The sequence below is a fragment of the Scophthalmus maximus genome, chromosome 20 (assembly GCF_022379125.1).
Source record: "Scophthalmus maximus strain ysfricsl-2021 chromosome 20, ASM2237912v1, whole genome shotgun sequence".
Lineage (NCBI taxonomy): Eukaryota > Metazoa > Chordata > Actinopteri > Pleuronectiformes > Scophthalmidae > Scophthalmus > Scophthalmus maximus.
The window spans coordinates 113,201-130,296 of NC_061534.1; the positions used below are offsets into that span (position 1 = coordinate 113,201).

At 46.8% G+C, this 17,096-nt stretch overlaps 3 protein-coding genes across 4 annotated transcripts; 1 reads left to right on the plus strand and 2 right to left on the minus strand.

Annotated features, from left to right (window-relative positions):
• Positions 1-129: 129 nt before the first annotated feature.
• On the minus strand, positions 130-7,308 carry slc31a1 (solute carrier family 31 member 1). Of its 2 annotated transcripts, XM_035607306.2 has the most exons (6): positions 7,151-7,308; positions 3,417-3,547; positions 3,247-3,319; positions 2,822-2,990; positions 2,401-2,484; positions 130-1,659 (listed from the first exon to the last, which is right to left on the minus strand). In XM_035607306.2, the coding sequence occupies exons 2-6, from the start codon at positions 3,534-3,536 to the stop codon at positions 1,458-1,460; spliced, it is 648 nt and encodes a 215-aa protein (XP_035463199.1). In that variant the 5' UTR covers positions 3,537-3,547; positions 7,151-7,308; the 3' UTR covers positions 130-1,457. The 2 variants fall into 2 exon arrangements, with proteins under 2 accessions (XP_035463199.1, XP_047185648.1); XM_047329692.1 differs by lacking the exon at positions 2,401-2,484.
• A 187-nt stretch (positions 7,309-7,495) lies between these two features.
• On the minus strand, positions 7,496-9,108 carry atp6v1g1 (ATPase H+ transporting V1 subunit G1). Its single transcript, XM_035607310.2, has 3 exons — positions 8,908-9,108; positions 8,142-8,242; positions 7,496-8,031 (listed from the first exon to the last, which is right to left on the minus strand). The coding sequence occupies exons 1-3, from the start codon at positions 8,987-8,989 to the stop codon at positions 7,858-7,860; spliced, it is 357 nt and encodes a 118-aa protein (XP_035463203.1). The 5' UTR covers positions 8,990-9,108; the 3' UTR covers positions 7,496-7,857.
• A 379-nt stretch (positions 9,109-9,487) lies between these two features.
• Positions 9,488-17,039, plus strand: man2a1 (mannosidase, alpha, class 2A, member 1). The gene is made up of 24 exons (XM_035607292.2): positions 9,488-9,692; positions 10,241-10,410; positions 10,529-10,753; positions 10,842-10,986; positions 11,076-11,163; positions 11,346-11,429; positions 11,506-11,633; positions 11,709-11,882; positions 11,996-12,182; positions 12,276-12,453; positions 12,617-12,807; positions 12,957-13,154; positions 13,503-13,617; positions 13,703-13,770; positions 13,853-14,021; positions 14,092-14,328; positions 14,465-14,593; positions 14,677-14,791; positions 14,885-15,018; positions 15,124-15,265; positions 15,429-15,562; positions 15,675-15,869; positions 15,984-16,094; positions 16,176-17,039. The coding sequence occupies exons 2-24, from the start codon at positions 10,270-10,272 to the stop codon at positions 16,344-16,346; spliced, it is 3,459 nt and encodes a 1,152-aa protein (XP_035463185.2). The 5' UTR covers positions 9,488-9,692; positions 10,241-10,269; the 3' UTR covers positions 16,347-17,039.
• Positions 17,040-17,096: the final 57 nt, after the last annotated feature.

Genomic DNA, 17,096 nt, shown 5'->3' on the forward strand with positions numbered 1-17,096 from the left:
TTCGCAGTTTCCGAAACTGAAGGTGTGGGCTCAACAGCGCCCCGTGTGGCTGCGGGACATTCAGGAAACACCATCATAGATATAAATATCTATATCTCTGTTTTATCCCCACAGACGAGCCGACTACCGTTTTCTTCATAAACTTTATTAAGGTTTTTGTATGATTCCAGCATTTGTGACAGTTAAAACATTTCAGACACTTTCATAATATTCTGTTATAAGTTTCCTTCACAGACAGTTTCTTATTTTTTATTTATCAGAAAGCCTCTAAACTTCATAGACCAGAGCACCTGGTCAAAAGTATGTGGACACCCTTCATCACAATACACCTAATCAGCAAGTAGAAGTCCAGTAATTGATCTGTCCCTGCAATCTCATTGGTCCCCGAGGTAAACCTCGCCTCCCTCAGTGTGAATCTATTCATTTGAAAATAAAAAAATGATCACAACATATCACAACATCTACGACAGAACGTCCTGATGAATTAACCGTAACTTCACACTCGTCATGCGTCACCACGTTAAGGCAGACGGTGTCGCTGTAAGGCTCAACGAGACGGTGACGATTCGTAAACAAAAAAGTAGATTGAACTTCATCTGTAAATATGAACTGAGATTAATGGTTTTTAAAACTCGACCTGGGGAAACAGCGACTGTATGGACACTTTAAAAAAATCAAAATCTAATGTTTAGACAGATAATCTGAGCTCTGATCTGATTGGCCGACTCACCAACCAGGAAGAGTTCTCAAAAACAAACTGAACAACGAATGATTCTTAAAATATATTACTTAAAAAGTGTAACTGGCCATTTGTTGTAAACAAGAAAATGATTGTATAGATTCAGTTTTGATCAGTTGAGAGATGAGACTGTAAATGTGATTCTGTCGATAAATTAAATTCATGGATCTATGTCGACGATGTTTCAATTTAAATAGAGAAAATTCAACAAGAACAAAAAAACAACCTTTTTTCAGTTAAATCAAAGGACATTATGATCAACATGTAAAATAAATCATCTCCAAACTGTTTAAACAATGTTGTATGGTGGCTCAGCTAACGAGCTGCTAACGATGCTAACTAAAAGACAAGTGTATGAAGGCTATTTAGGCTAGCAGCAGCTAGCGCTAACCGTTCAGTTGTCATGGCACAGAAACATTTAAAAACAGAGAACAAGGTGATTGGCCAATCAGAACCTTCTGGTGGGGTCTGAGCTTTGATTGGCCGTCTCGCCCACCAGAGGGAGTTCACCAAAACTCTACTACAATGTTAGTGTGCACGCTAACCTCTAACGACGTGTTACCATGATTCCGAAATAACAATTGTTAATTTGTTCTATGTGCTAATGAAACTGCCTCAGGTGGTTTGTAGCTTCAGCAGCACGTCATCTAAGGTCTCGTGCCTCAATTGTGATCAGCAGTAATTAAACCTCCCAACGCGATGCTTACTAGTGTGTTAGCTAATGGCAGTGCTCGGTTATATCGACGACCACGGCCTTCCTCCAGCTGAACAGGAAGTAACCCATGCCAGCGCCGGCTGCCACGGCGATGCACAGATAACCGTTGTAGGTCATGAAGACGAGCATCAGGAAATAGCTCACGACCACCTGGACGATGTGCAACAGGGTCTGCATGAAGTGGCCAGGGCTTATCATCCGCTGCCTGAGAGAACGACAGCGGGAGGTTAGAATTTCTGTTAACATTAGCATCTTGGATAAGTCTGCTCTTTACATTCTGTCATTAGCATTAGCGGGACCATCATGTAACAAGCATTAGAAAGTTAGCAATAATTATGCTCTTAAACCGATTATATTTGCTTTGTATCTTACACAATGCTAAGGATGCGAATCCCTCTCTGATCCTGTTATGTTTCATCTCACCAGTACAACCAGCATTGGAGCATAAGAAACGTTAGTTAGCATTTTTAGCATGTGCAGAATCAATCAAATAATTTGAGTTATATATGTGTTTGCATTGGCATCAATATTAGCTGTAGCATAATTATTTTGAAGATTTCAGATGAGGACTAAAATAATGTAGCATTACTGTTTAAGCTAATTTTCTTGAAATTTACACTAATATTTAACAAATCGTTTCCATTCAGATTTGTGTTATGGATTATGCTAAGATTAGCCTCAGCATTAGCCCATACAAATCAGATGACAGTAAAAACAAAAGCACGCCCCCAGAGGACACAGGTTAAAAACTCTTTTAATGAGAAAAATTGATATGTATAAAATACGACCTGTAAATGTAACTGAATGTTTTGTTAGTCAGAAAAATTAAAAGTATATAATATATGAAAATATTAATACTCCTCAGTCTGATCACAACATCTCAGAGAGAACAGGTAGACAGAACCAGAACCAAAACCAGAACCAGAACCAGGATCCCTACAGTTACCTGATAGAGAGTCCTGGGAGGCGTGACTTTATTCCAACAGAATGCTCCGCCTCCTCCAAACACTGACTGTCAATCACTGAATCGCTGAACACACGACGTTACAGACGATCACATGACTCATTGATATCGTCTCACATGTTGGACCGAAGTTCCAAGTTTTTTTTTTAAACTGAAGTTTAAATTTATAAAATCTTTATACTTTTGTTTTTATGTTTTTTAAAGATAAAGAAACAAATTTTCTTTCTGTGAGAAACGTTTCAGTTTTTTCCCAGGTGGATGGAATTTATCTTTCGAGTCCCCCCCCTTTTTTTTCCCGTCGTCACATTTTAACGTTAATTTGTTTTATGCTTGTTCTCCATTTTAACGGCAGTAGTTAGCATTAGCATTAGTATTAGCATTAGCATGAGCATGAGCAACGTACCCGACTGTCTTGTGCGTCTCCATCAGCACCGTCCCGTCGCCTCCGGGCAGCGGCATCGAGTTGTAACGCACGTTCACCTGACTGCGACGCAGCAACGCCTCCCGTCCAATCTTCAGCCCCTCATACAGGACGGCCAATAGGAAGACGCCAATACATGCCCCAACCATCTCTGATTGGACAACAGGAGGATGACAAAAGGAGGGGTGATAAAAGAAAAAAAATATGTTTTGGTCTTCAGTCCTTAAAACTGCTCATCTGGCAACACACACACACACACACACACACACACACACACACACACACACACACACACACACACACACACACACACACACACACACACACACACACACACACACACACACACACACACACACACACACACACACACACACACACACACACACACACACACACACACACACCTCCAGGTGTGTTGATGAGCAGTCCCTTGAACAGCAGCTCCACGTTGTTGTAGCCAAAGTAGAAGGTCATCACCTAGGCAACAACGACAGCATTAGCATGTGAGGTTCCATCATGCCAATCTAGCATGCTAACATAATGATGCTACTGTTAGCATTATGTAGCCGCCCACCATCCCCCCGTGTCCTCCGTGGTTCCCATCAGCCCCTCCTCCCCCGTGATCATGTCCACTGGTGGTGGGCGGGGCCATGGTGTCGTGGTGGACGTGGCCGGCGTGGTCCATGGCGTTCATGTGATCTGATGCTGCAAACAAGACAAAACAGTTCATGTGTCAATTTGTTGTAACAAAGAAACACAAGAAATATTTTACAGTTCAACAAGACACTTTAGTATAAATAACGATGAAGAAAAGAAAACAAACAAACAAAGACAAGTTTTCATATGAACAAACATAAACATTGATATCGATGAAGACTCATATCAGTCAAACTCTTGTTCACATCATAATCTTCAACTTCATCTTCATCAACATCTTCACCATCAACATCAACAACATCATCATCTTCATCTTCATCATCTTCATCAACATCTTCACCATCAACAACAACAACATCATCAAGCTGACGAGGCATAAGGAACTGTCTCTCTTACCTTCGTCCTCTCTCAGTGAAGACAACTCGTCCAGTGAGAGACACAGACTGAACTGTAACCGCGGTAACGGTCTGACATCACTGAGCAGACACCCTGCTGTAATCTGATTGGACGCCAGGCCCCGAGGCTACAGGAGGCCGAAGGAGCCAATCAGAGCGCACAGAGGTTCTGTTTGCCATCGTCCAATTAGATTACAGCGTTGTTGACATTAACAGGAAGGACAGTCGTCGCCATCAGCGACGCTTATTTTCTGTTTTCTGTTTGGACGAGTCAGCTTCACTTTCTCTCTCGTGTGTGTGTGTGTGTGTGTGTGTGTGTGTGTGTGTGTGTGTGTGTGTGTGTGTCACAGTAATCCCTTGGATGGTTTACTAGGCCAGTGGTGTGGCGTGAGTGAGACATGAGGCTTTAACCCCGAAACATATGCTGCTTCCTGTCTCGTCCTCCCTCTCCCTCTCTCTCTCTCTCTCTCTCTCTCTCTCTCTCTCTCTCTCTCTCTCTCTCTCTCTCTCTCTCTCTCTCTCTCTCTCTCTCTCTCTCTCTCTCTCTCTCTCTCTCTCTCTCTCTCTCTCTCTCTCTCTCTCTCTCTCTCTCTCTCTCTCTCTCTCTCTCTCTCTCTATATATATAAATACTTAATGGCTGGAGAACTTTAACTTCCTGACACTTAAAGCCATAAACACTCATCAGCCAATCACAGAGCAAAACACGTGTGACCTCTGACCTCTGAGCAGTCAGGGGTTGAGGTCGAATTGTCCTTCCTATCTACTGTTCCTCTCTACTATTCCTTGACCTCAGTGGAAAACGTCATGAGGTCAAGGAAAGGTGTCCAGGAGAATTGATAGGAATTAGGAAAAGCCGACAACTGCTCAAAAAATCCGACTCCACTGACACTTAACTACGTCGTCATGTGACGGAGGATGTTCTTGATGCGCCTGTCGTGGTGAAACTACGCATTTCTGAAGATGAACTACAAAAACCTCAGCGGCTCCATCAGCATGTTTCAGTGTTTTATGATTCATATGAAACAGTAACTTACATCTGGGTCATATTCATACTCTTCTTCTTCCTCAGATTGAATCGTTTACATTCGTTCATGACGCGTCACGTTAAATATCGCTGCCGCAATGAATTGTGGGTCTATATCTCCTTACTCTCACATAGGAAGCTCGAGTGTGTCCTCTGCTAAAGGAGATAGGAAAGGAAACATTGAAGCTCCTTTCTTAAGCACTTAGAGAATCGTAACATTATCAGGTGCTGATCAAATACTTCAGGGTCACGTCAAGATTTAGTAATCTTCCTAAGACAATTTGACATTTCGACCTCACACAGATACTCAGTTACTGATTCACCTGCTCAGTCGACAGGAAGTGATTTCAGGAGTCTCACCTTTAGATGACAGCTAAGTGACAACCTCCTTATCTCCTCATTATTGATTAACTGCTGATTATTGATCAGTTCAACGTTCAGTGGTCACAGACTCACTCTGTATTCGTATTCATATTATTATTATATTATCATCATCATTAGAATAATCTTCATCATCATGAGGAAGGAATCTCTGGTTCTTATTTCATCATCTGATTCTCACTGAGTCTCATAAAGATCATAAAGATCATAACTGTGTGTCATGACCTGCAGGTGAAGATAAGAGTCAGAAACACCTGAACGTTGATCTGTGTGTAACATGCGTGTTCACATCACAGCTGGAACATGAGACTGTTAATATGTCTCACCTTTCATAAGAAACTTCCCTTGTTGTGCTGCAGGTTTATCGTTTGGACACTGACTATTTATCGTTTGGACACTAACCCTAACCTATTGATCAGATGTGAAACAGTTCATCTGTGAAACACACACACACACACACACACACACACACACACACACACACACACACACACACACACACGCACACGCGCACACGGGCACACGCGCACACGGGCACACACGCACACACGCACGCACGCACACACCTACCTCCAGGTGTTCTCACTGAGTCTCATAAAGATCATAACTGTGTGTCATGACCTGCAGGTGAGATAAGAGTCAGAAACACCTGAACGTTGATCTGTGTGTAACATGCGTGTTCACATCACAGCTGGAACATGACACTGTTAATATGTCTCACCTTTCATAAACAACTTCCCTTGTTGTGCTGCAGGTTTATCGTTTGGACACTAACCCTAACCTATTGATCAGATGTGAAACAGTTCATCTGTGAAACTACGAGCGGAATCGTCAACGAGTCAAAGTTCAGTATCACAGATATTAAACATAGAAGAACTCAGAATCATCATCATCATCATCAGACACTTTTTCCAGACTCTTTCTTCTTCTCTGTAGATTTTTCGGACCTGCCGAGTACAAATCAATCAATGTTTATTTAATATAGATATAAATGAATATTATTATGTAATAAATAAGTCATTGTACATTGTTACAGTCTGACGGCGAAGATATCATGTTGCACTTCAGACACGTCACGTTGATCGTGATGTTCATGTGCAGATTGATATTTAAATATGAATATCTCCAATTCCGACCTCACCTGATCCAGGTGTGTCGCTATGGCGACGTTTATCACCGCCTGTGGGGAAATGTTTCACGAGACCAGAGATTTCTAAAACCAGAGAGTTTCTAAAATCTTTGTCTTCACGTCTGTTCATGCTTCAGTGTTTCACACTTATCCAGACTGGAAATTACATAAATCTGATTCCATTACTGTCCTCACTTCGTCGGAACCTGTGTCATCTTAACCATCTCGTGTTGTACACGTGTCTCTGTGAAGTGAGAACCGATCCGATCGATGACGTCCGATCTGATCGATGACGTCAGGCACAGAACTGATCTGATCGATGACGTCAGGCACAGAACCGATCTGATCGATGACGTCAGGCACAGAACTGATCTGATCGATGACGTCAGGCACAGAACCGATCTGTACTCGTGGCAGCGGCTCGTTACCGGGACGGAACTACCGACACACGGACTCTGCACGGGAACTGTGCACGAGCCGAACGGACCAGCGGACCCGTCCGGTTACAACGTGTCACAGGTTCGAACCTCACGAGGGAGGTTTCTCTCACATTTGCCAGAAAACTTTAAATGTTGAAAAATAATCATTAGAGTCTTGTGTGGTAGCTGATGGCTAGTGTGTAGCACAGAGGTCACGTACTCACACACACTCTCTCACTCTCTCACACACACACACACACACACACACACACACACACACACACACACACACACACACTCACCCGCGGATGTTCCGCTGAATCTTCTTCTCTCAGTTTTGGTTCCGACAATAAAACTTCAGAAGAAAGAAACGGGAGGAAGAAGAAGAGACTTCACCGTCGCTTCTACTCCGACAACACTTCCGTGCGCTACGTCATGACGTATATTCGCAGGACACAGGGGGAGGGGCTTCGAGGTTTGGACCAATCGGCATCAGGAGGCCAGTCCTGAGTTCTTGTTTTTTTTACTGTTTTTTTTATCTGACCGCAGTGATGACATCACCTGTTGCATGCTGGGTAGACATGTGTGGCGCCGTCTGCTGGACAACGTGTTCTTTACGTGTTCATAAAGTTACATCTCAGAGACAGTTTCAGCTGATAAACATGAAGTTTAATATTTTTCTGTTTCACCATTTCACAAACATCAACAGGAAGTCACATGGTCACACAGGAAACAACAAAAAACTGATTCTCCACAATAGAGATTCCCACTTTCCACCCAGCCAATCAGGTGAGAGAAGAGGAGCAGACTAATTAAATGATATTTATGATTGGCTGATTCTCACCGTTCACACATACAGTGAATAACCACTTTTATTTTGTAAGGTTCAGGAAACATTTATAGATTTATAGATTTAACAGACACAAACATTCTGATATAAATATCTTGTAAACATCAACATGTAACACAACATTTATTAAAGACCCCGAGGTGTCGTGGCCCCGCCCCCTCAGCCGGCCACGCGGTAGTTAGCGTGAAACTCTGGATGGATGTCGCAGACACGTCGCAGGAGCTCGCCCAGCACCGCCTCCCGGTTGCCGCGGTAACTGGCCTGGATATGACCCATCCGCTCCACCGTGTCGCGGTCCACCTCCACCGCGCTGTTGCCATGGGAACCGAGTGCCTAAAGCGGAGGAATTATAGTTTCACATTAAGTAACCGGTGATAAAGAACTGATAGTAATATCTGGTAATAACACTAATGAATAACACGTTTCATATTAATATTTCGTACAGCGGCTTCTTTGGTCTTGAACTCCTTCTCCCTCTGCAGACGATACTGTTCGATCTCCGCCTGCGCTTCTTCCTTCGCCTGCTTCAGACGACGGTTCTTACCTGAGGAGGAGGAACAGGAAGTGACATCATCACGCAACAGCTCCATTATTAACTATAATTAAACTTTAACTCGTGTTATTGGTCAGGTTATTGTTTCCACTGGGTGTGTGTGTGTCTGAACTGATTCAGAGACTCCATCACATGACGTGGTCACGTGACCTGAGGTCACATGAACCATCTCCGACAGAAACACGTATTTAAATGTCAGATATTATCAGAAGCTGTATCTGATTAATCATCGATTATCAATCAGTGATGAACCTATTCATTTATTTGATACATAATTCTAATGAAACTGTGACCGGGCAGAGACACAACCCCCCGGTGCACCGGAGCAGAAGGTGTCTGGAGAGCAGCCCGTCAGCCGAACCGAGGGGAGGAGCTCGGTGATCCAGAAACCGGCTACGGTTTGGTTCTGGTCGGAGTCACGTTGAAGCAGCAGCAGAGCATCTCTGGTCTCGGAGGTTTTCTGACCGAGGTCTGGTGCCGCAGGTCTGTACCCGCCTCTCCTGCCTGGTTCTACCCTCTCGTCCCGCTGCTCTCCACCCACACTCTTCACTGACCGACACACCGGAGATTGTCCCGGTAACGGCCGCCCTCAGCCGCTGTCACCTGCTAACAAGCTAACGGGCCTCCGCGGGCCCGCGGGCCTCCGTGCTACTCACGTTTGCGGGCCTCTGCCACCTTCTCGGCCGCTCTCTTCTCAGCCTGCAGCAGCTGCTGGATGCCCTGGGACTGACTCGCCATGTCGGGGAGAGGAGCTGCGGAGCGCGGCGCTGGAACCGGAGGAAGAATTCACGGAGACGAAGGTCGACGGAGAATCCTACTTCTGAGAGACCGCAGTCAGCTGATGTGACGTCACGAGGCGGAGCGGTCATGTGACTTTACATGGAGAGAGGGGGCGGGGTTAACGAAATAAAACTGATGACACGTCACTAATGTAAATGTTATAATTCATAATTCACGTCACTGAAACTAACGCAGAAACAACAGAGATAACTTACGTGTGTGTGTGTGTGTGTAGGGGGGCGGGTCTTAATATAACAAATAATTCTGCCAGTTTTCTTTATGTTTTGAAAAACCTTAGTGACATCACACACCACGTGACACAGAGTGGAATACATTTAATTAAATCTCTTTCTCTAATAGAAGGTTTTTTTATATTATATATTATTACTATTTCTGTCTTTAGACGTGTTGCCAGATTTGAATGGGGGGGGCTTCTCGAACCGGAAGTGACGCGTCCGCAGCGGTGAGTCAGCTGAACTAGACCGGAAGCAAAACAAAGAGCGGAGCAGCAGCAGCTCGTGACGCGGATCGACTCGAGAAACTTTTCTCTCATGAAAAATTAATTTTGTAATATTTTGTTTTCATGGGAAACACAGGACAGACGGAACGACAGCACGAGACACAGCGGACCACGCGGAAGTCGAGGAGAGGAGGAGTGAGCGTAAGCGGAAGTGATTTTTTCAAAAATCATAATCATCTCAGCGTCATCAGGGATGAATATGAAAAGTTTGTTTCCATTGGCTCCATTGCAGCACAAGTGACATCAGATGTTTCATATCCAGTTTCCTGCTGGAAATATTTTCTCTGATGAAATGATCCCACCTGACGGGGGGCGGGGGGGTAGGGTGACCTGTTTGTCCTGTTGGACAGGTGAGACAGGTGATGATACAGGTGGTGAGACAGGTGATGAGAGAGGCGGTGAGACAAGCGAGGAGACCCTAAGAATGATGTTTTTGTAGTTCATCTTCATAAAGTGTAGTTTCACATCGTGGTGTCAGATTCTCTTTTCATAAGTCTGAATCCTCCTTTAACCTTTGACCTCATGACCTTCAACACTGAGGTTAAGGATAAACTGTCACTGATCATAGGGAAGAAAAGGGTGTGGTTACCATGGTGACCACACCATGGTGACAGATAATGAACAGAGAGCAGAAGATTTAACAGACAAACACACACACACTTAAAGCTTTGTGTTTTTTGTGTCCTCAGTGTGTTGGATCGTCGTCGTCGTCGTGGCAATGAAGAGGAGCCGGGTGTTGGCGGTGCTGGTGGGAGGAGTCTTCTGCGTGGCGGTGATGTCGCTGTACCGCATGCTGGAGCTGATGCAGGGGGCGGAGCTTCAGCAAGGTGGGGCCAGGCCTGCTGCACAGGTAGACGAGGTGAGTGACAGGGACACACCCACACAGGGCAGTGGAGCTGTCAGTCAAACAGTTTGTTCATGCCCACGTGGTCGGATGTCACTTCCTCTTCAGTGTTTCAATCAAAACCTCTATGCAGGAATTGTCCCGCCTCCAGCAGAAGATTGACAGGTTGGAGCGTCTCCTTAGCGACAACAACCGTCTGGTTGCTACGCTGCGGGATACTCTGTTCAACCACAAAGCATCGTGGGAAACAGGAGGGGGAGGGGGTAACATGAGCTCAGGCTCCACCCACAGCCAGGCCGACACGCTGCCTGGCTGCCGATTGGCCGGAGAGACGAAGGACGGAAGTGATGGCGTTCAGGTTAGCTTAGCATGCTAACAGGTGTTTGTTGTTGACACCCACACACACACACACACACACAGTAACAGTAAGTGTGTGTGTCCTTCAGCTGTCGGACGTGTACGACCTCCTGCCCTTCGACAACCCCCCCGGCGGCGCCTGGAAACAAGGGTTTGAGATCCATTACCATGGAAACGAGTGGGACGAGCAGCCACTGGAACTGTTTCTGGTTCCACACTCACACAACGACCCGGGTGAGAACCAACGACCTGAAAGGACCACACCAACACAACCACTGGTCACTTCAGTCACGTGTGTGTGTGTGTGTGTGTCCGTCTTGCAGGTTGGTTGAAGACCTTTGACCGTTACTATGACGACCAGACGAGACACATCCTTGACAATATGCTGGTGAAACTGAGCGAAGACAGCAGGTGATCTGACAACACACACACAGGAGACAGTGAAGGTGAAACATTCCTCTCACTGCTGAATGAGTGAATAAATGTGTGTGTGTGTGTGTGTGTGTGTGTGTGTGTGTGTGTGTGTGTGTGTGTGTGTGTGTGTGTGTGTGCACGTGTGTGTGCGCACGTGTGTGTGCGCGCGCGCACGTCAGGAGGAAGATGATCTGGGCGGAGGTCAGTTATTTCTCTAAGTGGTGGAACGAGCTCGACGATCAGAAGAGAGAGAGAGTCAAACGGTAAATGACACTTTGCTCTTTTTTCTGAAAACCAAAGTTAGTTTGTTGTTGTCATTGGGGACGTGATGTGTTTCAGGCTGGTGCGGGCGGGGCAGCTGGAGCTTGTGACGGGTGGCTGGGTGATGGCGGACGAAGCAAACTCTCATTACTTTGCTCTGTTGGATCAGCTGATCGAGGGACACCAGTGGATCCACAGACACCTGGGTCCGTCTTCGTCTGCGTCCATCTGTGTCCTGCGTCTGCGTCGCTACCTGTGTTGACGTGTGTTTCTGTGAGCAGGCGTGAGGCCGAGATGCGGTTGGGCGGTGGATCCGTTTGGACACTCCCCCTCCATGGCCTACCTGCTGAAGGGGGCGGGGCTTAGCAACATGGTCATTCAACGAGTTCACTACGCCGTCAAGAAACACTTTGCCCGACAACAGACGCTTGAGTTTCTATGGCGACAGGGCTGGGGTGAGTCAGATTATTATGATATTTGATATATTGATAGTTGTGATGTTTAGAATTTTATTTAAATTTTCTTCTGCTTGCTTTGTTTCTCAAACCCCGCCCACTTCCTGTGTCAGACTCCTCCCCCCGCAATGACATCATGTGTCATATGATGCCGTTCTACAGCTACGATGTGCCGCACACGTGTGGTCCGAACCCGTCCGTGTGTTGTCAGTTCGACTTCCACCGCCTGCCGGGGGGGCGGGTCTTCTGTCCCTGGAGAATACCGCCACAGCCAATCACAGAGCAGAACATCCAAGAGCGGTAGGTAAGGGGCGGGGCCAATAATACAAATTGATTATTTATTCATGTAATATTGGTTAGTGTTGCTAAATCCAGGTGTGTCTGTTCTCTCAGCGCTCTTCTCTTATTGGACCAGTACCGTCAGAAGTCACGCCTCTTCCGCTCTCCGGTTCTTCTTGTTCCCCTCGGCGACGACTTCCGATTCGTAGAGTCGAGCGAGTGGGACGCTCAGTTCTACAACTACCAGAAACTCTTCGACTACTTCGAGCAGCACCCGGAGCTCCACGTCAAGGTGAGCGCCTGGTGCACCTGGGGGGGGGGCGGGGCTTGAAGGGCAACACAGGGGTGACGGGTCATGGCCACATCGTGCTGCCCTCTAGTGGAGGACTGTGATGTCAGTGAGGTTCCTCAGGGAGAAAATGGCGTCTCACCTGCTCACCGTGGCGTGTTTGCAGGCCCGCTTCGGGACGCTGTCAGATTACTTCCATGCTCTTGAGCGGCGCCTGTCCGCGGCGGGAACGACTCTGCCGACGCTGCGCGGCGACTTCTTCACGTACGCCGACCGTGATGATCACTACTGGAGCGGATACTTCACGTCCAGACCGTTCTACAAGCGTCTGGACCGCACGCTGGAGGCATCACTCAGGTGCTTTATCACGGAGACTACACACATTCTGCTTGTTTCTTCGATCATGATTTATATATTTACATATATGTATATATATGTATATATACTGTATATTTACGTCTGTGTTTGTTTCTGTGGTTTAATGTTAAAACGTGTGAATCCCTCAGAGCGTCAGAAATCCTCTTCAGCCTGACGCTGGCCGCGATGCGAAGTTTCCGTGGCGACGGTCGCCCGGTAGCAGGTTTCCCCACTCGAGAACACTTTGGACGACTGACAGCGGGGAGGCGGAGCCTGGCGCTGTTCCAGCACCACGACGCCGTCACCGGCACCGCGCGTGACCCCGTCGTGGTCGACTACGGCAACAGGTGGCTACTTCCTGTTAGCATACTAGCATCCTGCTGTGACATCACTTTGATGATATGATCATTTAATGTTAGCATGTTAGCTTTAATCAAGACCTGGAACCTGCGTCTGAAGCGTTAGCATCTGTGTCTGATGTTTTCCTCCATGCTTCTGTTGAAGGACGGCGTCGTCAAAGGCAACGGTCACAGGTACCGTGCTGTTAGCTTGTAGCATTAGCCTGCCATCATACCCATTCATTTAGCATTACCTTCTAACGTTCACCTCCATCATTCGTGTTTGACATTCATTTTACAAATAAAGTTATTGAATAAACGATACGATGAGAAACTGAAACAAAGTTTGTGTCACAGATTGTTTCACTCCATCCTGGACCTGCGCCATGTGCTGCAGAGCTCCGCCCACTGGCTGCTCCTATTGGACAAGAGCCGTTACCACCACGACCAATCAAAACCCTTCCTACAAATGGTGACCTCTGACCCCATCAGCTGTTTTACGGGCATGTTTGATCTGTGACAACGAGTCGGAGGTTGATGATGTCATGTTTCCGCAGGACGAAGTGATCTCAGCTCCAGACGTCCTGCCGCAGAAAACGCCGCTAACGCTCAGCAAAGAGCCCAGGTGATGGGGCCCGGTCAGGGGCAGGGGGAGGGGCCAGGGGTCATTTTCAGAGTTTTGATGTTGAAGCACGTTTGTGTTCCAGGTCGTTGATCGTCTTCAACCCGACGGAGCAGCAGCGAACATCCGTCATCAGCGTCCTCGTCGACTCTGCGGACGCTCGTGTTGTTGATGCGGAAACTGGTCGACCAATGGCAGCGCAGATGTCTGCTGTGTGGGCAGAGCCGAGCAGTGCGTCCACAGAAGTTTTCCAGGTTGTTTGTGACGAGTCGATTCAAACCGTCAACTTGTTTCAGTTTACGTGACGTTGTGTTTCTTTCGCAGCTCGACTTCGTGGCCGAACTTCCTCCGCTGTCGCTCGTCGTGTATCACGTGACCAGAGCGTTGACTGGCTCCGCCCACCGGGCACGCTACACCTTCCACCGTCATGGCAACCCACCGACCGTCCAGTCACAACACTTCCAGGTGTCCCGCCCTGTGGGTCCTGAGGCCGACACCCCCGTGTCGCTTAGCAACAAGCATGTCCAAATATGGAGTTCCCCTGAGACCGGCCTGCTGCAGGTAAACACACACACTCACACACACACACACACACACTCACACACACACACACACACACACACACACACACACACACACACACACAATGTCATTGTTACTGCCACCAGAACAAGGACATCTTTTTTTCTGTATTCAGAAGCTACGGCTGCGCTCCGGTCTGGTCCGTCAGGTCCAAGTCCAGTTTCTGTGGTACGGAACCAGAACAGGAGCGAACCGGGACAAGAGTGGAGCCTACTTGTTCCTGCCAGGGGAGGAGGGGGCCCAGGTAAGACCAAGACCAGGACTCAGACCAGAACCAGTACCAGTTTGAACCTCATCCGTCTCTCTCTTTCTCTCTCTCGCACGCAGCTGTACTCGTCCTCAGAACCACCCCTGGTACGGGTCTCTAGAGGGCTCGTCTTCTCTGACATCACTTCCTATTTCCGACACTTCACTCACACAGTGCGACTCCTTCACTTGGACGGTGACAGGAGATTAATGTGTAACATCTATAATTCGTCATGAACTCGTCTTATTACTAAAACATATTAATCATAATGAACCCTCTCTGCCCCAGGACATGCTGGGAGGACCCTGGAGATTTCCAACACGGTCGACATCAGGTCAGAGTTCAACCGTGAGCTCGTCATGCGGCTTGTCAGTGACGTCGCCAACGGCAACAGTTTCTTCACTGACCTCAACGGTTTCCAGGTTTTGTCCGTTTCTTCTGTCCAATCAGACGCTCGATGAGGTCACTGTGTATCGATCTCTGATCACTTTGTTGAAAATTGTGTATTGATCTCTGATCGGTTGCAGATGCAGCAACGCCGGACGCTTGAGAAACTGCCCCTTCAGGCAAACTTCTTTCCCATGAGCTCGTCGAGCTTCCTGCAGGACGCCGCGTCGCGTCTCACGCTGCTGTCAGCGCAGAGTCAGGCCGTCGCCGCGCTGCGACCAGGTGACGTCACGTCTGTCAATTTGATTAATAGTTTAATCAATCAGTGGTGATGACGCCGTCAGGGGGCGTGACCTCTGAGCTGAGTAGGAATGTGAAGGCTGAGACTTCCTGTCTCAGCTGAAGTAAACGACACATGACACACTCTGACCTCTAACCCCTACAGGGGAGCTGGAGCTGGTGTTGGACCGGCGGCTGCAGCAGGATGATAACCGCGGCCTCGGTCAGGGCGTCACCGACAACAAGCTGACGGACAATCTCTACCACCTGCTGCTGGAGGACCGGAGGGGCGATGCCCAGGTGAGGGGACGGGGCCTTTACCTTCCTCTGTGTCAGAGCACCACCCGCTTGTTCACCTGAGATTCCAACTTTATTCTCACTATGTACTTTTCTCTCCTTTGTTTTCTGACAGGAAGTGGGCAGAGCCTCGGTTGAACACCTGTCGCTGCTCGCCCACCTTACCTCGCTCTCCCTCTGCCACCCGCCACTCACTATGTTCGCCCCCGTCGACAATCAGCTGCCAAAGATCCACCCCTTCCGGCCGCTCCGCTCATCGCTGCCGTGCGACGTTCACCTGCTGAACCTAAGGACACTGGAGGACGACCATGTGAGGGAACACCTGGAAACACCTGGAAACACCTGGAGTGATGCATTCTGGGATGGCTGTGTTTGGTAATAATAAATAAATTAATAAATCATGTTTATTTCTGTTGATGAACAGGAAGCAGGAAGCCCGTCACAGGAAGTGGCTCTCATCCTCCACAGGAAGGGCTTTGACTGTAGCTCCGCCCCCGAGCCAGTGCCTGTGTGCACGTGGAGCATGCACGAGGAGGTACAGGTTGTTGACTTGACGTTGAATCGTTCAGTTTTTGATCCGATCTCTGATTCAGTTTCCTGGTGATCTTTTCTCCAGGTGAATCTGGACCAACTCTTCTCCCCTCTTCAGTTTCGCTCCGTTCGTCCGTCAGGTCTGACCCTGCTGCGTGATGACGACCACCAGGAGTCCGCCCAGCAACATCCACCGACACACATGGTTCGCCTGCAGCCAATGGAAATCAGCGCTTACCGTGTGACGCTCGACTGAAACACGAAGGTCGATGTGACGCTTGTATGGAAAATCAATATCAGAAAAAAATTACTTTAATCAACTTTTGTGTCAAAAAAATCTGAGACAAAGTAAATTATAAAATGTCCGAATGAACATGAAGAATCAGAAACCAGGGGTCAAAGGTCAAAGGTTTTCTGTCAATATTTAATAATCGATTCATCAGTTTTTTGGTGACCAAAAAGGGACCGATCGAGTTATCGGCTCGGTGTTTGATGTGACGTGTTTCCATGGTGTGACTGTCAATCAGAGTCTGAGTCATTACTGCTGCTTCTCTGTTTTATAAATGAATGAGGAATTGTGGGTGAACGAGTCATTGATTTAATTTTTATTAATCTGTTAATAAACGACACTGGAGCTTTTTGTGTAATTTTGTGTTAAAATGTACTGACAAATCCACATATTTTCCTGTTTAAATGTAAAGACAGATACATCTATAAAGATATATATGTATATGTATCTGTCTGTTTGCTGTAAAGGGAAAGTTTGTGGAAAATCTGTAGATGATTAAATCTTCTGGTAATTTTTTTTTAAATTGATAAGGTCTATATTTGCTGAAATGTCAAGATTTAAAACAAAATGTTTTGTTTTGAAAAATGTATTTTTACTTTTTCTAATTTTGGGGAGATTTTTTGTTTGTAATATAAAAATAAATTATTTTCCAATCGTCCAGTTTATTTTCATTTCATTCACAAAGTTTGTGTTGAAGGTTTGAATTTGTCTTTGACA

Excerpts from the sequence above, each read along its gene's own strand:
- slc31a1 (XM_035607306.2), bottom strand. The coding sequence starts at position 3,536 with ATGAACGCCATGGACCACGCCGGCCACGTCCACCACGACACCATGGCC. Across the intron at positions 2,991-3,246 it reads GCTCATCAACACACCTGGAG|AGATGGTTGGGGCATGTATT; the intron begins GTGTGTGTGTGT and ends TTGTCCAATCAG. Across the intron at positions 1,660-2,400 it reads CTCCCAGGACTCTCTATCAG|GCAGCGGATGATAAGCCCTG; the intron begins GTAACTGTAGGG and ends TCGTTCTCTCAG.
- atp6v1g1 (XM_035607310.2), bottom strand. The coding sequence starts at position 8,989 with ATGGCGAGTCAGTCCCAGGGCATCCAGCAGCTGCTGCAGGCTGAGAAG. Across the intron at positions 8,243-8,907 it reads GGTGGCAGAGGCCCGCAAAC|GTAAGAACCGTCGTCTGAAG; the intron begins GTGAGTAGCACG and ends CCTCCTCCTCAG. Across the intron at positions 8,032-8,141 it reads TCAAGACCAAAGAAGCCGCT|GCACTCGGTTCCCATGGCAA; the intron begins GTACGAAATATT and ends CCTCCGCTTTAG.
- man2a1 (XM_035607292.2), top strand. The coding sequence starts at position 10,270 with ATGAAGAGGAGCCGGGTGTTGGCGGTGCTGGTGGGAGGAGTCTTCTGC. Across the intron at positions 10,987-11,075 it reads ACACTCACACAACGACCCGG|GTTGGTTGAAGACCTTTGAC; the intron begins GTGAGAACCAAC and ends TCCGTCTTGCAG. Across the intron at positions 13,771-13,852 it reads ACGCTCAGCAAAGAGCCCAG|GTCGTTGATCGTCTTCAACC; the intron begins GTGATGGGGCCC and ends TTTGTGTTCCAG.